The sequence below is a fragment of the Littorina saxatilis genome, linkage group LG1, assembly GCF_037325665.1.
Source record: "Littorina saxatilis isolate snail1 linkage group LG1, US_GU_Lsax_2.0, whole genome shotgun sequence".
Lineage (NCBI taxonomy): Eukaryota > Metazoa > Mollusca > Gastropoda > Littorinimorpha > Littorinidae > Littorina > Littorina saxatilis.
The window spans coordinates 40285789-40312301 of record NC_090245.1 but is presented as its reverse complement, the minus strand read 5'-3'; the positions used below and the strand labels follow the sequence as shown (position 1 = coordinate 40312301).

The window sequence follows — 26513 nt, the reverse complement described above, 5'->3', positions numbered from 1 at the left end:
TGTCAGTATCATCAGAACAACCATCCTCAAAACTTTTATACCAAAAACTGGCTGACATATAACACCCCTGATCTAAAACCATCACACTTCAACCCCCCCCCCCCCCTCCCCCCACACACAAAAAGACAACCAAAAAGCAATTTTACTATGATCCATTTTCCGATGATCTGATCTAAATATCATCAGATTTTGGGGCATTGGTGCATGGCAGGTAAAATAGTTAGTTGTTACATTAACTACTCACTACATTACAACCTAGACACTGAAACACCAACAGTGTAATTGATGGTTACAAACAAATAATGGAAAGAGTTATACTTCGGGGAGGCCGCCATCCCTTTTCTTCACCAAATCTCAAATACACGTATCTAAAACAGAGAACTTGTGTTAGAAACGTCAAGAGAAATAAATGTGCACATTTTACACAGCTATTAGCACTCTGCATACTCACTTAAAGCTCACTTATAGGATTCATACTTTTAGCATATAGAATAATTTTAGCATATCAAAAAAAGTCAGTCACTATGAAAAGGGATACGATAAAATCAAAATCATTAGAAAGGTTTGTACAACTTTGTGGGAGTAACTCGTTCCAGATCAGCAAGAAACAACAAATACCTATGAAGTATGATAAAAAGGATAGATAGTACACTACTGATAATACAGAAGTTAATTACTGCACATTAAACAAAAATCCACTCCAACCACAAACAGTTACTAAAAGTACAGTCATGTCAAACACAAAACAATCGCATATAAACGATAAACAGCAAAACCAGTCCAAGATGTACAAGTTAAAGAACAAAGTTTGTTCAAGATCAAGGAATTAAGAGAGAGAGATAGCATGCATAGGCATTCACAATAACAAAGTGCAGGGGTCATAGGTGTGTCTATATAACACAACGGAAGCAGGTTTAACCAATTCACCACCAGATTCTCTGTAGTTCAAACCTTTCTTCCCCAAACCCTTCCTAAAGTTGAGTTGTTTTTGTTGCTTTGATTTAAACTTCATTGCCCCTTGGACACCTCTGGTTCTTCCTTGATGCTTCTGTAGCCTTACCGGACTCCATCTGACTCAGAGTCAGAGGCTTGGGAACAAAATTTGAGCAGACAGTTGCACTTGTCATGATAGAAAACCTTCGGAACCAGCCCCAAAAAGTATCCCTTCACTATAGGATTTCACTGACCCAAGACAAGATAAGGTGTCCTTTACCATTCTGTCCTCTCATTTTTAGACACGAGGCTGACAAGGAGGTTGCTGAATCTGGAAGCTTTCAGGACTGAAAGGGTTAATAACTTGTACAATGGAACCTCTCTTTTAAGACTCCCCCCCCCCCCCCCCCCCCATTTAAGACTTCCTCCCACTTAAGACCTTGTTTTCTTAGATTTTGTTTTTATAACCACTGTAAATGTACCCCCTTTTGAAGACCTGATTTTCTCAAGGTCTCAAGGAGGGTTCCACTGTATTGTGCTTGGGTGTTAAAGGATTTCATACATGTGTGCTCTACAGTGTGCTGGGGCCAGAGTGGTGAACTAGCCCATAAATTTAATGTTCATCAACCCTAGTGGACTCATTCATCTCTGGCACTCATGCCTAGACTGCTGCCCAGTCCTACTTCTTTCCCCCACTATTTTTCTTCTCTGAATCAATGGCATTCCTGGGCCTAATTTGCAGATAATGCACTGGTAGTGAAAGGGTTAAAGAGAATTCTTAAGCTTTTAACTTAAAAGAGGAAACAGATCAAAAAATGTTTTTGTAAAAGATTGAGTAACAAAGTCTTCTATCCATTTATGGCATGGAACTGACAAAAGGAAAGGGTAGAATAGATAAATGAATAAATAAACAAATAAATAAATAAATAAACGAATATATAAATAAATAAACACATAGATGATAGATAGATAAATAAATAAATAAATAAATAAATAAATAAGACCTTCAGTAGAAAAACAATTCACTAAAATTGGAAAATGTGTTTTTTTCATTGAAAGAGACAGAATGCTACTGGATTATATACATCTGTCGGAGAATGTAAAGTTTCATTTCATGCTTTACTACCTGACGGACAGAGACTCCTGTGCTTTACTGAAAGACAGAGCATGCAACCGTGAAAATCATCTACGTCTATCTAGTATGGAGCATGCAGTCACGGCAATCATACAGTCTCATCAGCCATTGTTCATGCAACCACCACAACTGTATTATTTAGTTTTACATTGTACGTTATATGTTCATGGCATTCGTCTATTTGCCTATTAAAGGCCATGCATTCTGGAGCAGACGATCATGCTAATATCTTCCTCAGTCCAAAAGCATAGAACATGTCTAACGCAGCCCATAGTTTGTATTTAGGGACAAGATATTATACCTTCCTTCCTGTTTAAAAAAATATATTGTCAGCCAACACCGATCTTTCCAAGCTTTTACATAGGGTAAGAGCATCATTCTACATTGCCACATGTAAAAATGGACAGACTAGCCGCTTTCTGTTCTTTAATGATTAATTTTGAATCTAACACCTCTGCAATAAATTCTTCAAAAACTTCACATACACATAACTCATGCTGCTGATTTTTAGTGTGTGATTAACTGGAATGATACTCTGAGCCCATGTAAAATCCTAGCCAAATCTAGTGTGGTGGCTGACAAGATGATACATAAGAGGGAAGGTATTTTTCAAATAACTCTGACACATTATGAACTGGAGATTGTGTTGAAGTGATAAAAAGTTCGATGGAATTGCCAGTAAAATACAGACATATACAATCCGCATGCGTTTGAGTATCAACACTTTGTTTTAGTTTAGTGCACAAATCAAATGACTTTGCAGCTGATAAGAACACGCAGGCTGTGCAACACAATATTAATAAAACGTCTCCCCATTTCCATTTCACAAATAAGCTGGAATCTTTGACATCAAGGTACTTTTTCAGCACGTCAATTCTCAGACAAACTGAGAGATTAAAAACAAAAAACACACTCAACAAAAACTTGCTTCCGGTTAGTTCACAATCTGTACACAAAATTCACTCCTTAGTTAAAGACACTTTGAAAATCAATTCGCAACAGTGTAAACAAAGACACAGAAGGAACCCGGCCCTGTTACAGTGTCTACCTCTTCCTGTCCTTTTCATCATTTCCCAAGCTAAAGAATCGTCCAGTTGCAGCAAATCAAAGTTAATGTTCTAGAATGCTTCAAAACAGATCAACAAATAAAAATGAAAGGATGCTTCAATGCAGACTTTAACCAAAACAATGACTATTCTAAGGCTCAGAGTACTAGAGGGGCTGATGGGGTCTATGTCAACCTAAAGAGTGGGATTCCCTGTAGGTGGAGTTCCTGTAGGTGGATTCAGGGAATACCACAGGGTGTAGTTCCTGTAGCGTTTCGCTGATATCGCTGAAAGTCACGTGATGCTTAGCAACATCGGTAGAATTTGATGTTTTTCGATCTTTTTTGATATTTCTTAGAAATTCGAGTATAGTTTATGTTTTATTGAAAAACTCCACCCTAGGGAATCCACCTACAGGAACTCCACCTACAGGGAATCCCACTTTTTTGGTCGACATAGACCCCATCAGCAGTACTAGGGGTGGGAAGGGGTGGTCCAAATCTGCACATCAAATGGATGACGATGACTCAAATTAACAATTTGACTGAACCATTGATCGTGGTCATAAACCTTATCATTATGTTGTATGAAAAAAACAGCTTAAAGTGTATGTGTTGTATGAAAAAAAACCAGTCCATTATTACTGTCATTTCCACAAGCCTGGATGAATAATCTTACATGCCTTTGCAAGGGGGGAATAATTATTAGCAATAGCTGCAAAAGGTCCGATAGTAATTAACTCACTCAACTCAAACATCAGTGGCAGTACATAGAATCACAATGCATCACTCTGAGAGTGCTACTTAGTAGTGGTAATGTTGCTGGAAAACACTAAATAAATGTCATGCCATGTCAACCTTGATTACCTCATGCTGACATCTTCAGGTCTGAAAATGATTTGAATGAGGAGATGACAACTAACATTAACACCTAAACCCACTGTCTAAGCTAAAGAAATAGCAGATCCATCTGCGCAATTGCTGCCATTGATTAATTCTAATTTAGTTTCTGCTGCTAGTGACTTAGTTTTTAAAACTAATTAACTATTTTCTACTGCTAAGTAATTCATTTATGTTGCATTTGTTTTACATCAGTTCTCTGGAGTGGATATGGTACTGTCCATGAGAAAGTGAGTGCTACTGTATAAATCTTTATAATAGGGGAAAAGACATTTTCCAAAGTCTTAAACGCAAAGGGGCCTGTAAGGTTCCAGCATCAAAAATTGTGTTGGTACTACACAGTGGTACCTGCGATGAAAGGACACCCTTGGGACCAGCTAAGTGTCCCTACTTTGCAGGTGGCCTGTCATGACAGGTATATTTTGGTAGAGATAATAGACAAAGGGACCCCAGAATATGTCCTTTTAAGGGAGGTGTCCTCTCATCAGAGGGGTTGCACATCGCGGGTACCACTGTACATGTAGCTGATAAAAACTTGCCTGCATGTATAAGAGACAAACTCTTTCAAAACATTTACACTTGTTAAACTAGACAGGATCAAGCATCAGAGAAAAATAATGCTTCCTATTTTATCTTTCCTGCATACTGTACTGTGATGAAAAACTTTTATAGTATAAATGATATGATGATTAATGTGGAAAAAGCTTTGTCTCTTTACTGACATAATAACTGTCTAAATGATGTGAAAATGATTTTAGGTTGTCAACAAAGCCGTTGTCTTACCACTGAGAGAATGAATGTGTAAATTGAAGATGATTTCAGATTGTCGACAAAGCCTCTGTCTCACCCCCCAAGAGAACAATTGTGTAAATGATATGACAATGATTTGTTGACGTCTTATGCTCCAGTCGTAGCAAAGAGCAACAAATGAATAAATAGATAAATAAATATGACAATGAATTTAGTCTGTAGACAGAGCCTGTCTTACCACTGATAGAACAACTGTATAAATGACATGACGATAAATATAATTTGCAGACAGACTCTGGCTCACTGATACAGTGATAGAACACTTATGTAAATGATATGACAATGATATTACTACGGATCGAGACAAAGCCTCTGTCTCACCACCGACAAAGCTATTATGTGAATGATAATATGACAATGATTTTAGTTTGTGACAAAGCGTGACAGTGATTGTAGCGGTAGCGTCACAGAAAGCGTATCTATAGCTTTGAGCGGTCAGGGGACATGTTGCATGCCATTGCCAATATGCCAAACCACACAGAGTCTTACTGTAATCACGGTACCTACTGTGGTACAATTGTTTCATGTCTGAAAACAACCACAACACATTCAGGTAATATTTTTTCTTTCAGTGCATGTCCTAATACCACTTGCTGCATAAGAATGTATATTATAAAAATCTCATGTTATTGTTGTGTTTTTCTCCTGGAGTTATCAGCCTTACACAGTAGTGACTATTCAAAAGACGTACTTTGAAAGCTACCACAACTTATCAAGATGATCCATGTGCTAGTTTCACAGATATTTGTTAGGAAAGATGCATCCAAATTTAACAAAACAGTTATACCTTTTTACTGAACTTATTAGTCTGCACAATGAATTCCAATTGACACTTATTTGCCAACAAGTGGGGGAAAAACTCATTCCTGTCAAGCATTTTTTGGTGTCCTGGATTGCGTGAACAGTTATACCTTTTTACTGAACTTATTAGTCTGCACAATGAATTCCAATTGACACTTATTTGCCAACAAGTGGGGGAAAAACTCATTCCTGTCAAGCATTTTTTGGTGTCCTGGATTGCGTGTCTCTTAAATATAGTTCTTTGTTTACCTGTATTGTGCACATGACTCTTTCAAGCAGAAGAAGACTTACACAATAGTCCTAGAATCAAGGTTCATATGAAAGTAAAAACTTCAAAATCTAGAAAGTACCCTCTTTCTAAACTGTAAACTACAAGTTCTCAAGGTGCTCTCTTTCCGAAATATTGGCACATTTCTAGAAAAACATCTACAACGTTACATAACAGTAATAATAAAGAATAACGCACTGTGTGCCTTGTCCCTTGCCGCTGCCCTCCTGAGCTGCCGCTGATATGAGCACCACCTCAAACGACTTCTGTTTGTTCAGTTCTTCAGAGATGGCGTTCACTTCTGACACCATGGGCAGGATCTCCAGAATCTGTTCCTGGGCAACTTGTTGCTCTGTGAACAGTGAACGCTTCCAGTAAATTTTCTGCTCATTTCTATTGCGACATTTGCTACTCTAAAGGAAAAAAGCTTTTACTATGCAGTCAAAATTAGTTCACAACTACAAAAGCTGATATCCACAGATCTTCCCAAAAGAAAAAAAACTGGAGTATTATTGAAACTGATCACAAGATTTTGTTAAGAACGTGATGGCAATGTGAAAGCTTTAACCATTTAGGACAAATTCTGAAATAACTTGTGACGCATTCATCTGACTAAACAACAAGTTTTGACTTCAATCAGCTATACACCAACATCTCCAAAATTATCTTGCTGCAATGCTAGATTTCAAATGCCACTCATGTCTGTGTCACTACCATTTTCCTTGTACATCTTTTAGTCAGCCTTAGGCCAAAGGTGCTGCAAGTTTACAGCTGCTGCCATACCAAATGGGTTAATAAGCCAACCAATACATATTCCTCATCTGTTAATATATTCAACCATCACACACAAAACTAACACCAGAAAGTTGTTTGTGTACCTTTGGTCAATCCAGCTCCTGTACCAGTGGTGAAACCCTTGGCCTGGGCGATTTCCTTCTGTGCAAACTCGTAGGTGATCTCCTTGGGTGTGTCCTTAGGGGCCTGAGGCTTGGCAGGGTTGATGAAGACGTACAAGTGGTTCGAACCTGTGGTGTGTTTGTTTTTTTTTTAATTAGACATACATTGCATTTTATATTTAACATAAAGCCTACAGTTTCAGACTACGTTTTGGGTCTGTTGACATACAGTTTTCACTTATATCACATTATTTTCGTACAGAACCTGGTTATCCAATTCAAACTTGGTAAGCTGCTCACAATCCAAGAGGCCAGTATATGTGCGGCAAATGTTTTGCATGTGTACAGGGATGCCGTTAAGCCTCAGCAGTCACTGCAACTTCTTTCAACTTTGCAGTCATGTTGGTAGAACTGATGATGTTTTTCACAGTGGGGGAAAGATGACATCGAGGACTGCCTAAAACTTCCGAAAACTTGTCAAAAGTGTTATGGCCATTTCAGCAAATAGGCAGAAGAAAATAAATCCAAGCCAACATTCCTGCGTGCAAGTACCAGCAACAGTTTAGTGCTGGCTAGCCACCGGAAGATTTTGACTGGTTCTGCACATTGCATGGACAATGGCTTATGATGCTGTTGGCTGTGGTGGTGGTTCTGTTTCAATGTCAGCTGTTGTCACTGAATTACTCCTTTTATTATTGCTTATCCTTTTGACCCACTGTATCCTATCATCACTGTATGTTGTACAACTGAACTCAGATAACAGTACTGACAAGGAACACCATGCCATATACCTACCTACCTCAGTGTTTATAGTCCTCCAAAACAGGGTTTTCTTCCTTGAAAAGCCACTGGAAGAACCGCTTTTGATACACCATTTCAACAAACAAACTAATACAAGCAATCTTACCAAAGAGAACTCTGTCCTGATGGTTGAGGGTGACCTTTCCTGTTAAGGGCATTCCATTGACCTTGATCTTAGCTCCTTGAGAGGCAGGCTCTATCTCAATCTCTCCCTTTCGATTGATGATAACGGCATGCTGCTTCTGGATGCTGGGAACAGAAACAAACCAAATTTACACGAGGGCCCACAAAAATAAAATGGTTATTTCCGATGACAAGGTCAAACAAATTAGGGTCAGTAGGTTGGTTACTTTTAGTTTATGATTAAAGTCCTCTAATTATTTTTTACCCATGCGCATGTGGCTTTTTATTGGTCGGAACTCATGCAAGCTGTGTCCCCTAAATGTCGGAGAAGAGAAGCTTGCCTTGTAAAGTCTGAATAATCAAGTTATGTCTTCTTTTTTTTTTAATTGGGGGGGAGGAGGGGTGTTGTTTTAAAAAAAATGTTCCCAAGGTTTTGTGCAAGCAAAGGCAGCAAAGGCACTGACAAGTCAGTACATTTGTCTCAAATCAACATTCATAAATCGCCCCTCTGCCCCAACCTGACTTAGAGACATTTCACACATTAACCAAAATAAGCCGTCAACCCCAGTCAATCCAGCATATTCAATACAATTCCATGTCTATAAGCTTGCAAGTAAATTGTAAAGACCTCCTCACCTCAAGCCAGTCAGACAGATGTTTGGGGGAGGGCTGGCATCCTTGCGACCAAAAGTTGTTTTCTCTCCTTGGAGAAAATGGAACAGGACGCCTGACAGCATTGGATCCTCGTTCAAGTTCACCAGGTGAGCATCCTTGTTTCTTCGTGAGTGTTCACGATTCTCCTCCTGTGCCATGGCGTCCGTCTCAGTTCTTGCCGCCGACAGCTACAAAACATGAGAGTGTTTACACATGAAAGCAATTCACAGCCAGGATTTAGAAATATCTTTAGTACTTAAAACAATAGAGAAAACACAATAGGAAATGGACAAGCCCACACACACAACATCAACAGCAAAACACTGCAGCAATGCACTGACGGAATTGAGGACAATGATCATCATTTCTGGGCAAAGACTGAAAGGTATGTGCATTTTCTCATTTCAGTTGTAAGCAGAGACACACACAACAAAAAGCAACAGCGAAACACACCTGCAAAACACCAATGGATTGAGTCGAGGACAACAATGATCATGATTTGTGGGGAACAAACATAAGGCCTGCTTACACACCTTCTCGTCCCAGTTCTGAGCGTTGTCATTGAGCATCTCCTGATTGGCCATGAGCTGTGCTCTGATCTCCTCCTCCATCTTTTGTCGCATCTTGGCCAGCTCTTCCGGTGTCATCTGTGGGTTGGCTGTCATATCAATGCCTCCTGAAAGCTGGTTCTTCAGGCGGTCATTCTCCTCCTGTTACACACAAAAGTCACAGTGTTCAAAATAATCTTTAATAATTTTCTACGTATTATTTTTATGTTAAATACCCATACCATTTATAAATAGAATTCAAAAACATAATGATAGATGAAAGAGAAAAAAATCAGAAGTGAATTCTCAGGTTAAATTATTATCGGATTATCAGAAAAAAGGGCACAGAATCATCCACAAAGACTTAAAATAAGTTGATGCCTATTATATTATACACCATGTTCTATTTGCATACTCTGGGCATAACTCCCTGTGTCTTAAAAAAAAAAGAGAAGAAAACAAAAGAAAAAAGAATAAGAACCAACGAACAGATATTTTTTCACTTTATAATTCACAAGTTCACTGCTTACAAATGCAGGGTTCATCCTTCTTCCTTGAAGCTGATCTGTAAAATAAGCAAAGGAAGTTGCCAGCATTTATTTTCTTCCGCAAATATGCTGAAAACGCCATGAAAGTTCAGGAAATTTAAGGCAGTCCATGGCATCACCTTTCCCCCAACAGTGAACAAGTTTGGCAGCTTTGCAGAAAATGACGGCAAAGCTTTTGACGATGTGAAATAAGTTCTGGGTGCCAATTTCAAATGTAATTCCTGTTACCTTGAGTTCTCTGATGAGTTTGTCCATGGGGTTTTCGTTGATGACAGCCTGGTTTTTTATTTTCTTGGCACGGTCTGCATAACGCAGCGTGCCAAGCGTCTCATCAAAGTTGATATCAGCTGGAGACAGGGCAGCGATCATGATGGTTTTGCTGAAACATAGGAGCATGGTTTTAAGAACAGTGGAACCCCCCTTTTAAAAAAAACAATTTAAGACTTTCTCCCTTTTAAGACCTGTTTGTTTAATATTTTCTGTTCATAACCCCCATAAATTTACCTCCTTTTTAAAGGTGGTCGTCTACATTTTTGCTTTTTTTCAATAATCTTATGGTTAGATTTCGATACAAAATTATGTCAAATGATGAATGAACCATGGGGAAAAAAGTTATAGAAAAAAAAATATGTAAAATTTATTTTTATTTTTGGGTAGCGTGACTCACGCTTCCAATATTTTGTTTTCTGTTTGCTGAGAACATGTGCTTTGCCTAAAAATACTGACCAATCAAATTCATGTCACTGTGCTTATAGCCACGCCCAAACAAGTGCAGCAACAGTTTGACACTGGAGCGCTGTCTACGCTTTTTTTTAAACGCACGAAATGCACGGGATTTGAGAGGAGTTTTGCGCTTGGCATTTTCCAAATAAGGATATCCTACTATGAGTACTACGCTGGAATCCTACAATGAATTTTCAAACGGCTACACTGGCTTCGTCTTTCCTGATCGAAAGGGGGTGTATTGTTGATATTTGTAGATAATAGACTCTGCATTTTAATGGTCAAATGGCGATTTCGGAATAAAAATGTAGACAAGGACCTTTAAGACTCCCTACTTTTTAAGACTCCCTCCTTTTTAAGACTCTCTCCTTTTTAAGACTCCCTCCTTTTTAAGACCATTTGGTCAGATTTGTGGAGGTCTTAAAAGGAAGGTTCCACTGTAATAGTCTCTAAATAAACAGGTTTTCACTGCAGGAAGTGGCAGCATGGAGATCAATCCATAAAACCTCAGCTGTATAATAACTGGACTATACATACAATAAAATACTACCCCTGGCAGTATACGCATGTCAACAGAAACTTAATGCCAAAGCATCCCCAACTTCCCTTACGGGTGCCTCATGCACAGATTCACACCTGAAATTACATTCCATTAGTTGGAAGGAAATACATGTATCACACTTTGCAAAGATGTCAGGTATGTTCCATACCTGTTTCCCCCGAGAGCGTTCTGTAGAAGCTTTGTCAGCACAGAGTCTCTGTAAGGCACCATCACTTTCTTTTTCCCCATAGACAGGTCAGCCAAAGCCTATGAACGGAAAACAGATGAAGTACATTTTAACTTTTTCAACAAATCCATATACTTTACCTTCTTTGCACCTGGCCTTCCTTACGTCTCTCAGAAGCACACACACTCATACGAACACACACATATGCACCCACACACTGTCAGACACAGAAACAGAAAGACAGGCAGCCAGCCAGCCAGACTGATTATGATTCTCACAAACTTACAGAGATAACATTTCCAAGGGCTGACAGGGACTTGTTGATGTTGGCACCTTCCTTCAGACGATCTCCAGTAGCCCCTGTTGAGTCTGCCCTCTCAGAACCTGTGACAAAATTGAAGAACAGTGAAACCCCTATTTTAATACCTAAAAAAATCTGAGAAAATCTGACATTAAAAATGAGGGTGTGAAATGAAGGTAAATTTACAGAGGTCATGAACAGAAAATCTAAAACGGCAACTGAGTAAGGTCTTAAAATGCAGGAGTCTTGAAGGGGGTGGGGGGTTGCGGGGTTGGGGTCTTAAAAGGAGGGTTCCACTGTACAAAGCAAGTGAAACAGAAGAAATGTAGTACATGTACCTGTTAGTGTATCTTCTGATCATCAAAATATTGTTCAACCGAAGGACAGTGGCGAGGAATTATTGCAGTAAGTTTGTATCATGATGGTTTGTCTCATGCACTCATGAGGTACAAACTCAGAGCATGACTGACATATACACATCATTCCCCTTTTGACAAGGTGTCAAGGACTATCAAAGTCATACCAAAAAAAGTGTTCTACCAGACGAACTAGGAAACTGGGAACATGTGAAAATATACAAGACACCTTTTTACGTTAAAGTACAGATCAAAACATCAGCTGAGACTACAAGCATATACAGTGGTACCTGCCATGAAAGGACTCCCTTTGGACCAGCCAAAGTGTCCCTACATAGAAGATGGTCTGTCATGACAGATACTCTGGTTAAAAACAAAAGACAAAGGGACTACAGGGCTGATGAGCACAAAAAATTACCACGGCTGGGTGGGAATCAGCCGCAGGATCGGATAGGTTGAAATCACAAACACATCTCACTTTCAACCAATCTGACCCTGCGGCCGACTCCAACACAGCTTGGCGTGGCAGGTACCACTGAACCAAACAAACACAACCTTGTCTCTCTCTCAGCCATACCTGCCAAGTCAACAAGATTCATGACACTGCTCTTCTTGGTTTCTGATCCCATCTGGTTCTTGATGATCTGGTCAAAGGTGATGGTGACCACTGTGTGAGCTCGACTGCTGGTGGCGTTCATGTTGGTCGATGCCACCGTACGGCTTGACGTACCTGAGTAAAGAATACACACAGTTTCCAAACACACAAACAAATTGGAGTGATGCCCAATGAATAAAAATAATGGAAGCACAGACTTCAGTCTCAAACTTATCGACAAAATTGAAAGTGAAACCAAAGTTTCTCTAAATTACTTTATTCTGCATGTGAAGTTATATATATACAGAATAGAAGGATAGAGACAGACAGACAGACAGACAAACGTACACACAGACCGACCAGCCAACCGACCGACATACCAGTAGAGACAGAGGCAGAGGCAGATTAGGAGGGATTTAACTGAAAGGCAGACATTCGGATCCACAGGTAAAAGCAGACAGGAAAATAGAGACAGAGGAATGAAAACAAGGAAAGAAAAACTGAGAAAGAGGAACAGACAGAGAGAAGACATGGCCACCCACCTTGCTCCATTCGTTTCTCTATCTCAGTGTAGCTGCCCACAGGGACCTTCTTCAGGTTCTCCACGTAGAACATGCCCAGCTTGGGGTTCTGTCGCACCTGCAGCCCACCTTTAGGGTTGTCCTTGGACAGCAGGTCTCTCACCTGTTCATTGTAGATCTCCAGCATGGAGAACGTCACCTCGTAACGCTGGAAAACATGAAGGTATTGCTGGTTAACTTCTTCAGAACATTGCTTTTTTTTCAAGTTTGTATGTGTGGGTTTTCCTTTTCTTTTTTTGGGGGGGGGGGGGGTGGCAGGGGGAGGCTTAACATCTGTGGTTTTGTGATGAAGGTACACATGTTTGTGCAGGTACATATGTTTAGCTCTCCAGACCTTGTGTGTGTGCGTGCATGTGTACGTGTGTGCCTGCCTGTGTGCGTGTGTGTGTGTGTGCTCTGATCTACAATTAAAAAATAAAAAAATTCCGTCTTTACACCTGTTCCTTATCCCGTTGTGCTCTCACACCGCCCTGTCCTTGCACTCACTGCTCTACCCATATGTGACCCTCCACCACGGAATGAGTCGCATGTCACCTTTGCATGATTTTCATATTTTTAAATTTTTCTAAAGAGTTGTTTATGCTCTATCCAGTTGTCAAAACCGTTTTAGAAAAGAGCGAAAACTGTTTGAGTTATAAGCCTGTGACTAAGGTGACCCTCACACTGTTACCAGACACTCCCCGGACTTATATTAAGCCTAGCGCAGAACCGCGCGAGGTGACATGCGACTCATTTCGTGGTGGAGGGTCACATATTTGAATTTTGTCCTGATCTACAATATTAGAACACCATGGTGGGACATGGATTTTTTTTTTTAAGTGTACTAAATATTTAAAAGGCCTCATACTGAACTACTGTTGCACACAGTTTAGCAGGTGGCTGTGCAATTGGTTTGCCAGAGAGAGGTTTGGTTACAAGGAAAATCAATCAGTGTGCATCCGCTCTTGGTGCAGAATAAGGATGACTTACCACACTGCCATCATTGTTGGTCTGCATCGTTTTGAACAGCTCATCACATGTGATTGGAACAATTCCTCTGAAAACAAAACAGGCAAATCAATCAATTCCTCTGAAAACAAAACAGGCAAATCAATCAATTCCTCTAAAAACAAAACAGGCAAATCAATCAATTTCTAACTGTAGAATGATGTGCTGCAATAAAAGGTAGAACAAGTCGCGTAAGGCGAAAATACAATATTTAGTCAAGTAGCTGTCGAACTCACAGAATGAAACTGAACGCAGCAAGACCGTATACTCGTAGCATCGTCACTCCACCGCCCGTGGCAAAGGCAGTGCACGTGGAATTGACAAGAAGAGCGGGGTATTCGTTGCACTGAGAAGGATAGCACGCTTTTCTGTACCTCTCTTCGCTTTAACTTTCTGAGCGTGTTTTTAATCCAAACATATCATATCTATATATTTTTGGAATCAGGAACCGACAAGGAATAAGATGAAAGTGTTTTTAAATTGATTTCGAAAAAAAAATTTTGATAATAATTTTTATATATTTAATTTTCAGAGCTTGTTTTTAATCGGAATATAACATATTTATATGTTTTTGGAATCAGCAAATAATGGAGAATAAGATAAACGTAAATTTGGATCGTTTTATAAATTTTTATTTTTTTTTACAATTTTCAGATTTTTAATGACCAAAGTCATTAATTAATTTTTAAGCCACCAAGCTGAAATGCAATACCGAACCCCGGGCTTCGTCGAAGAGTACTTGACCAAAATTTCAACCAATTTGGTTGAAAAATGAGGGCGTGACAGTGCCGCCTCAACTTTCACGAAAAGCCGGATATGACGTCATCAAAGACATTTATCAAAAAAATGAAAAAAACGTTCGGGGATTTCATACCCAGGAACTCTCATGTCAAATTTCATAAAGATCGGTCCAGTAGTTTAGTCTGAATCGCTCTACACACACACACACACGCACGCACACACACACACACACACACACGCACGCACATACACCACGACCCTCGTTTCGATTCCCCCTCGATGTTAAAATATTTAGTCAAAACTTGACTAAATATAAAAATGACAACATTACACATGGTCCTTTTTAAGAGATACTAATTTAAACAAGAAAGTGTAAAGTTTTCAAAGAAATGATCTTGCTTCTCTTGCTCAAGCTTGTGCATGTGTACACATAAGCACATCAGACACCTGCACATACAAGTAACAGTGTATGTTTGCACAAAAGCACTCCCATAGACGCATCGAGTTTCGTCATTCTATTGCAGTGTTCAGTCAAATCAGTCTAACGGACCCAATCTTTTGAAATGCAAGAAAAACAACCAAGTGTTTATTTGTCGTACTATATGTTTATGAATAGTGCTGATAGTATCTTACCTGTTAACTGTATTTCAGTGTGTGTTTGTGTATGTCACAGTGTGGGTGTGTGTGTGCATTCACATGCCCGCATGCGTGTGTAATTGTTCTTTATCACCGTGAACTCTTACCAGAAGGGGCAACTAATAAGTCTTCTTAATTATTATGGTTAATACTAACATATCAAAGCTATGTAACGCCTCACCTGTTTGGCCCGTAGCCCACCATGGAGTAAGATTTACCGGATCCTGTTTGACCATAGGCGAACAGGGAGCAGTTGTAACCTGACGACAAAATCACATTATTTTTCCATGAAGAATGTTTAGTTTTCCTAAAACAGTGAAAGTTCACATCCTTTGAGATGTAAAGTAATCTGAGAAAATCAGGCCTAAAAAGGGAGGATGTTTTAAAACAGAGGTTAATTTACAGACACAATGAAAAAAGAAAAATATCTGACAGACTAGGGTTTTGAAATTTGGGGGAATGGGTGGGTGCATGAGTGTGCTAATGTGATTGGAGTCTTTTTTTTCCCTTATCTTTTTTCTCACTTACTTCCAGTCAGCCAGCCACAGGTATGCACACACGCACACGCACACACATTCTCCCTAATTCTTCACGTCTCCCTCCTTGCTGTTATTTTTTCACGCATGCACGCACACACACACACATTCTCCCTGATTCTTCACGTCCCCCTCCTAGCTGTTAATTTTTATTGGCCCACTAATGCCATAATGGTAAAGTACTGTTTATTTCTTTCCATTTGTCTCCGTTTCAAGTCGGTTTAAGGTCAAGGCATTGTGTAAAATAGAAATAGCAACACTATTACAGGTGTGCAACATGTAATTCCTGTGATCAAAATTCTTCCAAAACATGCATTATGTCAGGCAATGTCAAGCCTGTCCCTTTAACACTTTACCAGCGGAATAAAAGAAGGTGAAAAAACAAAACAAAACAAGTCGCGTAAGGCGAAATTACTACATTTAGTCAAGCTGTGGAACTCACAGAATGAAATTGAACGTAGTCCGCCGCTAGTGCAAAAGGCAGTGAAAGTGACGAGCCTGTTTTGGCGCGGTAGCGGTTGTGCTGTGCTTCATAGCACCCTTTACTGTACCTCTCTTCGTTTTAACTTTCTGAGCGTGTTTTTAATCCAAACATATCATATCTATATGTTTTTGGAATCACGAACTGACAAGGAATAAGATGAAAGTGTTTTCAAATTGATTTCAAAAATTTAATTTTGATCATAATTTTAATTTTTTTTAATTTTCAGAGCTTGTTTTTAATCCAAATATAACATATTTATATGTTTTTGGAATCAGAAAATGATGAAGAATAAGATGAACGTAAATTTGGATCGTTTTATAAAAATTTTTTTTTTTTTACTATTTTCAGATTTTTAATGACCAAAGTCATTAATTAATTTTTAAGCCACCAAGCTGAAATGCAATACCGAAGTCCAGCCTTCGTCGAACATTGCTTGGCCAAAATTTCAATCAATCTGATTAAAAAATGAGGGTGTGACAGTGCCGCCTCAACTTTTACAAAAAGCCGGATATGACGTCATCAAAGACATTTATCGAAAAAATGAAAAAAACGTCCGGGGATATCATACCCAGGAACTCTCATGTCAAATTTCATAAAGATCGGTCCAGTAGTTTACTCTGAATCGCTCTACACACACACATGCACACACACACACACATACACCATGACCCTCGTCTCGATTCCCCCTCTAAACTTGACTAAATGTAAAAAGAGCAGTAGCAGAGATTCTAACAGTCATGTAACCTTGAAAATATTGGTGTCACCCAACTACTGTTCAGCAGGAAACAACAAAGAAAAACAATGATGTACTTCCTCAAACACTCTGGTGTTTTACATTGATTATTCCCTCACAGTATAAACTCCCCCCAGAATATTCTTGCGCTAAAATAAAGCTGAGCATACTGCTGAACTGCTGAATGATGACTATACATGTACTAGAAAAGGACAGTTTAAGCAGTGTTCGCCCCAAAGTTTCAGTTTTTTCATCACTTTTATGTGGAAAAAGACAAGAAAAAAAGAAACAACATCATGATTTCGTCAATCCTACCATTTTTCATTTCTTTTGACAGATTTATATATTAGATTAAAACTGTAGCTAAGTAATACTACATGTTATCCATAGTTTGACCGGTTGCTATGACCAGTTTTTATGGGATCAGTGCATTCTTCTTGTCTTTTACATAATACATGTACGCGTTTACAAAACACCTCGCGCAATCCCTCAGATAATACAATTACTATCTCCAATATTTCAGGTGAGAAAACAGTTGAGCTTATTTTGATTACTCTTGTGTTATTGTGGTTAGCAGCTGAAGTCTGAATAGCAGTTCATAGCTTATACATGAATTCCTTGTTCCTTCAATCGGTTACCACTCCAAACAGGTGCAAACATGTATCTCAAAAGAGGCCAGATCCAAGTAATCAAGTAGTGCTATTTATTCCAGACGATCAAACATTCATGAAGAGAAATAGACCATGTGAAAAGCATTGGGCACAATGCACAGCCGTTGTTCCATTTCTTGACCCAAGTGTCCTCAATGATACTGATACTGATAGTGATACTGATACTGATAGTGATACTGATACTGATACTGATATGTACAGGGTAAAACCTCTCTTTTAAGACCCTCCATTTTAGGGACGTGGTGGCGGTCTGCTCTCTGGAGGGGACGCTCACTCAGTCTGGCTCCGCGACTTAAAGTCTATGTCGTTTGTAGGGGGCATAGTAGGTAGTGGGCTGCGTCCGTTAGCTCGGGACAGACCCACTACTGAACACCTTCGAAGTGACTCAGCAGAAGTGCAGTGTCATCTTCCGAGGGTAGCCTACCGCAGCGACCCGACATCCCCCCCTAGAGCGTCTGTAAAATTGACAAGTCTGGCAGCGGAACGAAATTCAGAGGTGGTTGGAGCTGCGAGTGCAGGGACGGGGCGGTGTGAGAGCACAACGGGACAAGGGAACAAGACAGTGTAAAGACGAAAAAAAAAAAGAAAAAAAAAAAGACCCTCCATTTTAAGACTCTGTTTACTTTTAAGACCTCACCTACATCTTTTCTCCAAAATGGCACTAATTAAATTAACCCCTATTATAAGACTCTTCTTTTAATACCTTTTCTTTCTGATTTTTCAAGGTCTTAACACAGAGGTATCACTTTGTTTCCAACACTGATCAGATGAAAACCAGACAAAATTATCTCCAAAGATTGTTAAAGTGCCAGAAATGTCCACCTGCAACATTATGAATCCAACCACTTGACATGCCCCCCTCCCCTTGCTCTCTTCAGCATTACAGAAAGACTCTATTCGAACATCAGCATAGTCTTTATGAATGCATGTTTTTCATATCAAAACTATTTTATCAACAGCATTTAGTTTAATGTGTATTGATCACTTAGTGTCCACTTGCCGATTTATTTCACAATAATGATTAAACTATATACGTTGCTAATGTCTATCTTCTTCTTCTTCTTCGTACGACGGTTGTGTCAGACTCGGAATCTGGAGGATGCCATGAACATGGACGTTGCTAATGTCTATCAATAAAGATCAATATGTCACTGGTATGACTAAAACACAAGGGGGACAAATCTGCAATTAAACAAAAAATTTAAAATAAATATCAAAATTGAAAGAAAATGAATGGATGATTTAATTTTGGTAACTGTTTCTATGCCTGTGCTCTCTTCATCCTTGCTCTGTTTTTGATTTCAGCCTCTTGTCTCTATTTGCCTGTCTGCTTTTTTTTAAATCAAGTACTTTTCAGCACAGGATGACGTAGTCATGCATCAACACATCCAGGTAAGGACAAGCCAAAAGACTTATTAGGCAATCTATATGTTTGTGTTCACATCAGCCCACCCGGCCACATTGATTTTTCAGCCTTTGTTCCTGCTAGTGTTGTGTGCCTGTCACCCTGGTGGCGGATCGCCATTGACTAACGACAAACCTAAAACTGTCAGCCAAGCCGTTATACACAAACCAGCTTCATGAATAAAACAAAGGCCTTAATTATTCCTGACCACAATTTTTATGAGAGAGAGAAAGGGGGAAAAAAATAAGAAAAAAAATGTAAGAATAAAAGAGAAAAGAAAAAAGGAGCCTGTCAAAGTGCCTGGGAGAGAAACAAGACTATTGATTAAAATGTTATGTCAGTGCACATGTCTAAGTAGTGTAAACATTAGTTAAGTTTCTCCATGGTGTGATGTGTAGATTATTCAGGGCCTATTGCTGGTATGAGAGGGAAGTCAATTTCTGTGCCAGTGCATAGTGCAGCAAGCTTGTACAATTGTAAAACTGCTGACCCATTTCATTAGCAACGCACAACGGGCAGTGGCATAGTGGATAAGACATCGGCCTCCTAATCAGAAGGTCATGATTTCAAATCCCGGCAGCGGCCGCCTCGTGGTTAAGGGTACAAGACCAAGTGCGCACGGAAAAGATCCTGTAATCCATGTCAGAGTTTCGGTGGGTTATGGAAACACGAAATCGGCTTATGCTGCTTGCATGGCCGGATAAAAAACGGTCATACACGTAAACACCCACTAGTGCAAAAAAACATGAGTGAACGTGGGAGTTTCAGCCCATGAACAAAGAAGAAGAGAAGAATATTAGCAGGGCACCAGTATAAAACTGTGGATGAGTCAGGAAAGCACTGGTGCAGAGTTCTCTCTTACACAGAACACTTCTTTTTCCAGGTTATTAATTTTTCTGAATTCATCCCATTCATTTAGAAATGACTTATCCCTCAATATAATTTCCATAAACAAATATTTCTTTTGAACATGCTGATTCTAACCATCAACTGCACTATACATGTATTACAAGCATTTGTCAAGTCAACAACAACAGTGCTATGATGTGCAATCCATATTAACAACCTTTTCACTTGAAGTTGGATATTCTGAAGGAAAATATATAGAGGTCACCATTGAGAAACTTGAAAGGGTACAGTCACCGGGTACATGTTTCATGTCAGGTGTCATAACGAATGCTGATTTGATGGAGTTTGGGCAGTTTGCTATAAACAAAAACAACAACACACACACACACACACACACACACACACACACACACACACACGGCACACACCTACACACACACACACACACACACACACACACACACACACACACACACACACTCTCTTTTTCTCTCTCAGGCTGATGGATGGACAGAACACAGGCGTGAAAATAGAAAGTCACTGTCATTGGCGTGGGGACTTAGAGCAGCCTTCAAGAGTTGATGACTGCCAGCCTGTCACTATACCACACCAGACAGTTCACACAGAAAATAAGGACTGAGACGAAAAGTTCCTGGTACCTTCAAAAGCATTGTTGAGCACACCCTGACCCAAATCATCAAAGACCATTCGCTGGCTGGCGTATGGAGACCCTCCCGTGGGTTCCATGACACCATCGCTGTTTGTGACGAAGCCATCATGTGACCTGGAGGAATCATGCATAATTCAATGAGTACGTACTCATGTAGTCAGTTCTTAAGTTAAAGTAACATTTATTATAAAAGGCTGAAAGCTAGAAACTGAGAGTGGAAGTGCCCCGTATTTTAGAGCACCCTAATTTACTTTGTTGTTTTTTCAGTTTTTATTTATAACATCTGTAAATCTACCTCAATTTCAAGACCTCATTTTCTCAAATGTTGGGGAGTCATATAGTGAGGGTGGGGGATAGGGGGGAGGGGGAATGATCTACTGTACTACTAGCAGGAGACCTTGAGATGCAATTTCAAACCCTGACACTTAATCGGTTCTCATTATTTCTCATAACACATCTTTATTATTCAAAATCTGTTATCAACATGCAATGGATTTCTGAGTATAAATGCAATGTCTTTATATTTTGTATTGAAGCATACAACTGCTCGCTGTCTCTCACTGAAAACAGTACTGGACATATAATAAAGTTGTTAAAAATAAAATCTGCTTAATGTAAGAGCAGAGAAAGAAAAACTTGTACTCACCAGTATGAGTAGTCGAATGAAAACTGAAAATAAAAAATTAAAAAAAATTATGCTGATTTATTAATTTATGACAAAAATTCTACAAACAAATAAATTTAGCTTTACTTCAGAAACAGCCGACACAATTAATAACAACCTGTGAAATAGACAGCAGTTTCATGTTAAGATTTGCTACTAGAGTATATGGTCCTCTTAAAAAGAAGCTTTCATTCACATCAAAGAAAAAACATTCAACCCACTTAATAGCCTATTTCCAATTAAAACCAAGAAACATCTTCAAGTTCAAGTCCATTAATATATAATGATGATTCCTAATACAAAACAAGTCAAAAGCAAATAATGATAAGAATTAAGATACTCACCTTTTTGGGTTCTTCTTCTGCAAAAGACAATAAAAACAACAATATTAACTCCAGGTTCATTCAGTTTAAAAATTAAATGAATACAGCAAAACCAACCCTACTTTTGGCTTAGGAGGAGGGGGATGGGGGTTATTCTTTTTGGCTCAAACAGCCTACTGTTATCCAGACTCAACAGAAACATATAAATCAGGCTCACCTCATTTACATGAACAGTACCACTTACACTAGACCTAAATAACCCAACATGCACTGGACCCCAACAGACCCACATCACCATGCAAAACCCAAATAGACCAAGGCGAAGTAGACCCATATGAGCTGGACTCACAACAGGAACCGCATAATGTCTTATTTCAGCTGATCACTCCAATGGCCATCAAAATTTATCCCTGTCCAGTGGCGGGTCTCAGCGGGCAAAATAATAACCGTGCAGGAATCCCTCCTGTCACGGACCTCCAATAAACCCAGCAACAACAGGGCAACAATGGCTTTTGGGGAAATGGGCATGAAAAATACATGGAGCGTTTTATTGCTTGTGTTTTTGTTTTTTGTGTTTTTGGGTGTGTGTGTTTTGTTTTCTCTGATGGTGCTCTGAGACTTGTGAATCGACTGTTCTTTCTGTGCTGTGCGACTGTTCTTTCTGTGCTGTGCGATGAGCTGAAACTGTGTGTGTGTGTGTATGTGTATGTGTGTGTGTGTGTTTATGTGTGCGTATGTATGTGTGTGTGACACTGTGTGTCTAATACTATGTGTGTAACACTGTGTTTTGCTTGTTTGTGTGTATGCATAACCTGGAGAGAGAGAGAGAGAGAGAGAGAGAGAGAGAGAGAGAGAGATAGAGAGAGAGAGAGAGACAGAGACAATGACAATGACAATGACAAATCTTTATTTTTCGAGGGTGACAAGAATAAGCATAGATATGCTTTTTTGCATCTGGCCCTCGCCCTAAAGAGGGACTAAACTATTTTACTATAACTATGACTTGGGAAAAAAAAAAGAAAAAAAAAAAAGTTACATAAAAACATTAATGGTAGAACATATAAGTTTATGTACATGAAGCGCATTATGTAGAAGCATTGTAGATCATAAGGTAGTGTTCAAAATTGGGTGTAAAGCAATGAAGATAAACGGAAAGTAACCCAACAATACATTAGCTCAGCAAAACAATGTATTACAGAGCCAAATCTTTGTGATTTTGTCACAATAAACCATAATTCCAATAATGAACAACTGTATACAAAGAAAACATACCAATCAAGTTTATTTGTTCATAGAGTTCATTAAATGGAAAGAATATTTGGTTCTAAAAGAATCCGTGTTGGTGGATTGCCGCAGGGCGTCCGGAAGAGCGTTCCAGAGGCTGCTTCCTGAATAAACAAGACTTGATTTAAATAGGTCTATCCTAGGAAGAGGAGTGTTTAGTTTTATAAAGTGGTGCGAATTCTTCAAAGAGAACTTTGAGCAAATGGTTTCGGGTGCATTTTCTGTCATAATTTTATGCATCATTATTCCTTTGTTGTAATTCATTCTTGACTTTAGAGGTAGGACCCCTATGTTGATGTAGTCTGAGTCGGTGAGAGTAGTCTGTTTGAGTAATACTACTTTTAGCGCTCTTTTGTGTAATCTGCTGAGTAGCTTTAGGGAATTATCACTTGCAGAGTCCCATAGAGTGGATGCGTAATCAATAAGAGACTGAATATGAGCAGTGAAAAATAACTTCCTGGCTTGACAATTAAGGAAGTGTTTAATTCTAGATAAGAGGTACACTTTCTTTGACACTAATTTACTAAGTTGTTCAATGTGAGTTGACCAAGACAGGTTGTTATTGATGTGGACACCTAGAACTTTGTGATGGTCGACTTTTTCCACTATATTGCCGTCAATCATTAAATCGGGACCAGTTGAGGTAAAATTCTGTCGTTTTTGTCTAGTTGTAATTATCATATATTTGGTTTTCTTTGGGTTAAGAGACATGTGATTTAGGTCAGTCCATTCTGTCAGCTGGTTTAGACTTCCTTGGAGGGATTCTGATAAGCGAGTTAAATTTTTGTTACTGGAGTGAATTGTGGTATCATCTGCAAAAAGTTCACATAAATGTTGAATATAAAGGGGGAGGTCATTAACATATATTGAGAAGAGCAGAGGTCCTAATACCGATCCTTGTGGTACACCGTAATCTACAGCTTGCATGCTCGATGCTCTAGTGTTTGTAAGAACTGTCTGTTGTCTGTCAGAGAGGAATGAACTAACAAGATTGATAGTATCATATCCGACGCCATATACAAACCGAATTTTCTAAGCAATAATGTGTGATCAATTACGTCAAAGGCTTTTGCAAAGTCTACGAAAATGGCACCACAGAATTCATTATCGTTTATTTTGTCCAACCACTGATCAACAAGAGAGATTAAGGCAGTGTGGCAGGAATGCTTAGCTCTAAATCCTGATTGTTTAGGATGGAATAAGTTGTTTTGGTTGAAATGTGTTAGGATGTGTTTGTTGATGTGCTTTTCCAGTGGTTTTGATAACACAGACAAAATGGAAATTGGCCTATAATTTGAGGGGTCTCTTTTGTCACCTGATTTAAACAGAGGAATGACTTTAGCCTGTTTCAGGGCGACTGGAAAATATTTTTTGTCTAAACAGAGATTGTAAATGTAGGTAAGTGTTTCAGAAATTACGGGGGCTGACAATTTAAGAATCCTACCATCAAGCCCATCGAGCCCCCGGGTGCCTGTTTGCTTGAGGTGTGTAAGTGCGTGAAAAACTTCAGGTACTGTAAGAAGGGGAATTTTTGCTTGACATGAAATTTGTTTTGATTTGCAAAATTCTTCTAAAACTTTCAAATCATTTAATTTGGACTTGTCATTTTTAATCACATTTTCAGCAATTTTGGAAAAATGTGTGTTTAAATCATTGGGAGATATGTCCTTGATACAACTCGGATGACTGGCAGCCTTTTTATTCGTAAGTTCATTTATTGCCTTCCATATATTCTTTGAGTTTTGCTTTGAACTTGATGCTAGGTCACGAAAATATTTTATCTTTTTTGTTCGTTTAAGTGAATTTACCTTATTTCTCTGTTCTCTGTATTCCTCTTCCTTGCCAACCGACTTTAAAAAATCGCGATGGTCAATGGCATGTTGTAAATCATTATCAAACCATTTAGGTTTTACAATGTGCCTAACTCTCTTTATTCTCCACGGAGCATGTTTATCGTATATGTCATTGAAGGCACTAAGCCAATGTGTTAGGGCTTCGTCCGGATCCGTAAAATTGTAAGTATCAGATAGTGGGGAATTCCAAAGTTCATGTAGAAAGGTGTCTTCGTTAAATTGAGAAAAAGAGCGGTATTTTATTGTCTTGTGACCAACTTTAGGAATTTTGAGAGAGAGAGAGAGAGAGAGAGAGAGAGAGAGAGAGAGAGAGAGAGAGAGAGAGAGAACTTTATTTATTTATCGAGGGTAACAGAATTTTACAAAATAAAATAAAAATAAAAAAACAGAATAAAAAACAAAAAGAGAGAGAGAGAGGAGAGAGAGAGAGAGAGAGAGAGAGAGAGAGAGAGAGAGAGAGAGAGAGAGAGAGAGAGAGAGAGAGAGAGAGAGAGAGAGAGAGAGAACTTGTGAACTTTATTTATTTATCGAGGGTAACAGAATTTTACAAAATAAAATAAAAATAAAATAAAAAAACAGAATAAAAAACAAAGAGAGAGAGAGAGAGAGAGAGAGAGAGAGAGAGAGAGAGAGAGAGAGAGAGAGAGAGAGAGAGAGAGAGAGAGAGAGAGAGAGAGAGAGAGAGAGAGAGAGAGAGAGAGAGAGAGAGAGAGAGAGAGAGTACAGGAACGGCCTACACCCATGAAAACCATACAGTAAACCTTCTCTCGTTTTCTTCGACCATATTATTTATAAGACACACTTCCAACAATCGAATCATTGGCTGCCAGGTAATTGCTCCGTCATTCCTAATGTACAAGCATGAAAAACATCATTGACGTTGTTTGCGAAGTAGCTCAGATGACATGTTGCGGACGACACTGTAAAAGATAAGCAATGCACGCAAAACAATCCAATCAAAATGTCGGCGAAGAAGACCAACCTACCAGAAGCTAAGAGTGGTTGAAGTGTTGAATCAGACCACATAATCTTTTACGTCCGGCAACAAGACAACTAACCACTACTATACTTTAATGGATCTTGTCACAAGATGAAAAGAGATAGTTGTTACCGAAACCCCACGACAACCCTCCCAAACACGTTATATGATATCGTTGTGTTCAGGCAAATCCGGAGCTTTCAGTTTGAGGTGTTTTCCATTTGTAGTTCTAACGTCGTATAAAGTACCGAAGTACGTCGCCATTACACAACGTGTTCGATGGCAAATGTATGCTTTCAAGCGGACTAGACTTTGTTCTGAATGCAAATTTCTCTTATTATCGTTATGGTGTACCAACTGTAAACCATTTAAAAAAAAAATAAAAAAAAAAAATAAAAATAAAAACACGCAACTAATCTAGCTGGACAAAGAGTTAAAGTCTCATAAATATTTCAATTCATTTGTTTGTTTGTTTTACGCCCAGTCCACCACCGAAGGGTGACATCAGGGCGGTTTTAATTCATTTATCAAGCTGATAAGAGAGTTAAGTAACAACAAAAAGAAACAAACAAACAGAAGACTACAACAACAAAAAACTTCAACTAAGGAGGTCCAGCAGTCTAAGGATTAATCTCGTACATAATGAAATCACACTGAATGGTAGGGGCGGTGTTTATTCAGCAAACCTTAAAATAAGACATTCACAAACAATGCTGCGATCGTGTCGTATTTATGACCGTGTTCTTATTACACAATACAATGCGCCATTCCAACCAATTAGGTAAAACTGTGAAAACAACTAGTGGGTATGTCATGAATTCATCCGCCCCAAAAAAGTTTCGGACGACAAAGATCAAAAAGTGGCTAGGACTCAACGTTTATCGCGTGATTTACGGAGCTTTTTTCAGCGCAAAAAAGAGTAATCAGTGAATGAATATTTGATAAAATTCAT

At 39.0% G+C, this 26513-nt stretch overlaps 1 protein-coding gene across 6 annotated transcripts in view; it reads right to left on the bottom strand.

Annotated features, from left to right (window-relative positions):
* The window catches only part of LOC138969484 (kinesin-like protein KIF28), a 57835-nt gene that overhangs the window by 16220 nt on the left and 15102 nt on the right, over positions 1-26513 (bottom strand). For 4 of the 6 annotated variants that reach the window (XM_070342284.1, XM_070342314.1, XM_070342307.1 and 1 more), the window contains exons 4-19: positions 21467-21483; positions 21105-21127; positions 20448-20572; positions 15292-15370; positions 13716-13782; positions 12708-12894; positions 12148-12300; positions 11200-11297; positions 10896-10993; positions 9691-9841; positions 8900-9076; positions 8349-8554; positions 7696-7838; positions 6771-6917; positions 6091-6244; positions 2060-2086 (exon numbers count right to left, since the gene is read on the bottom strand). In XM_070342284.1, the coding sequence (XP_070198385.1) occupies positions 2060-2086; positions 6091-6244; positions 6771-6917; positions 7696-7838; positions 8349-8554; positions 8900-9076; positions 9691-9841; positions 10896-10993; positions 11200-11297; positions 12148-12300; positions 12708-12894; positions 13716-13782; positions 15292-15370; positions 20448-20572; positions 21105-21127; positions 21467-21483 (1852 nt within the window). Of the gene's footprint in view, positions 1-2059; positions 2087-5330; positions 5352-6090; positions 6245-6770; positions 6918-7695; positions 7839-8348; positions 8555-8899; positions 9077-9690; positions 9842-10895; positions 10994-11199; positions 11298-12147; positions 12301-12707; positions 12895-13715; positions 13783-15291; positions 15371-20447; positions 20573-21104; positions 21128-21466; positions 21484-26513 lie in introns of all 6 variants that reach the window. The other 2 variants (XM_070342292.1, XM_070342301.1) reach the window with 2 other exon arrangements.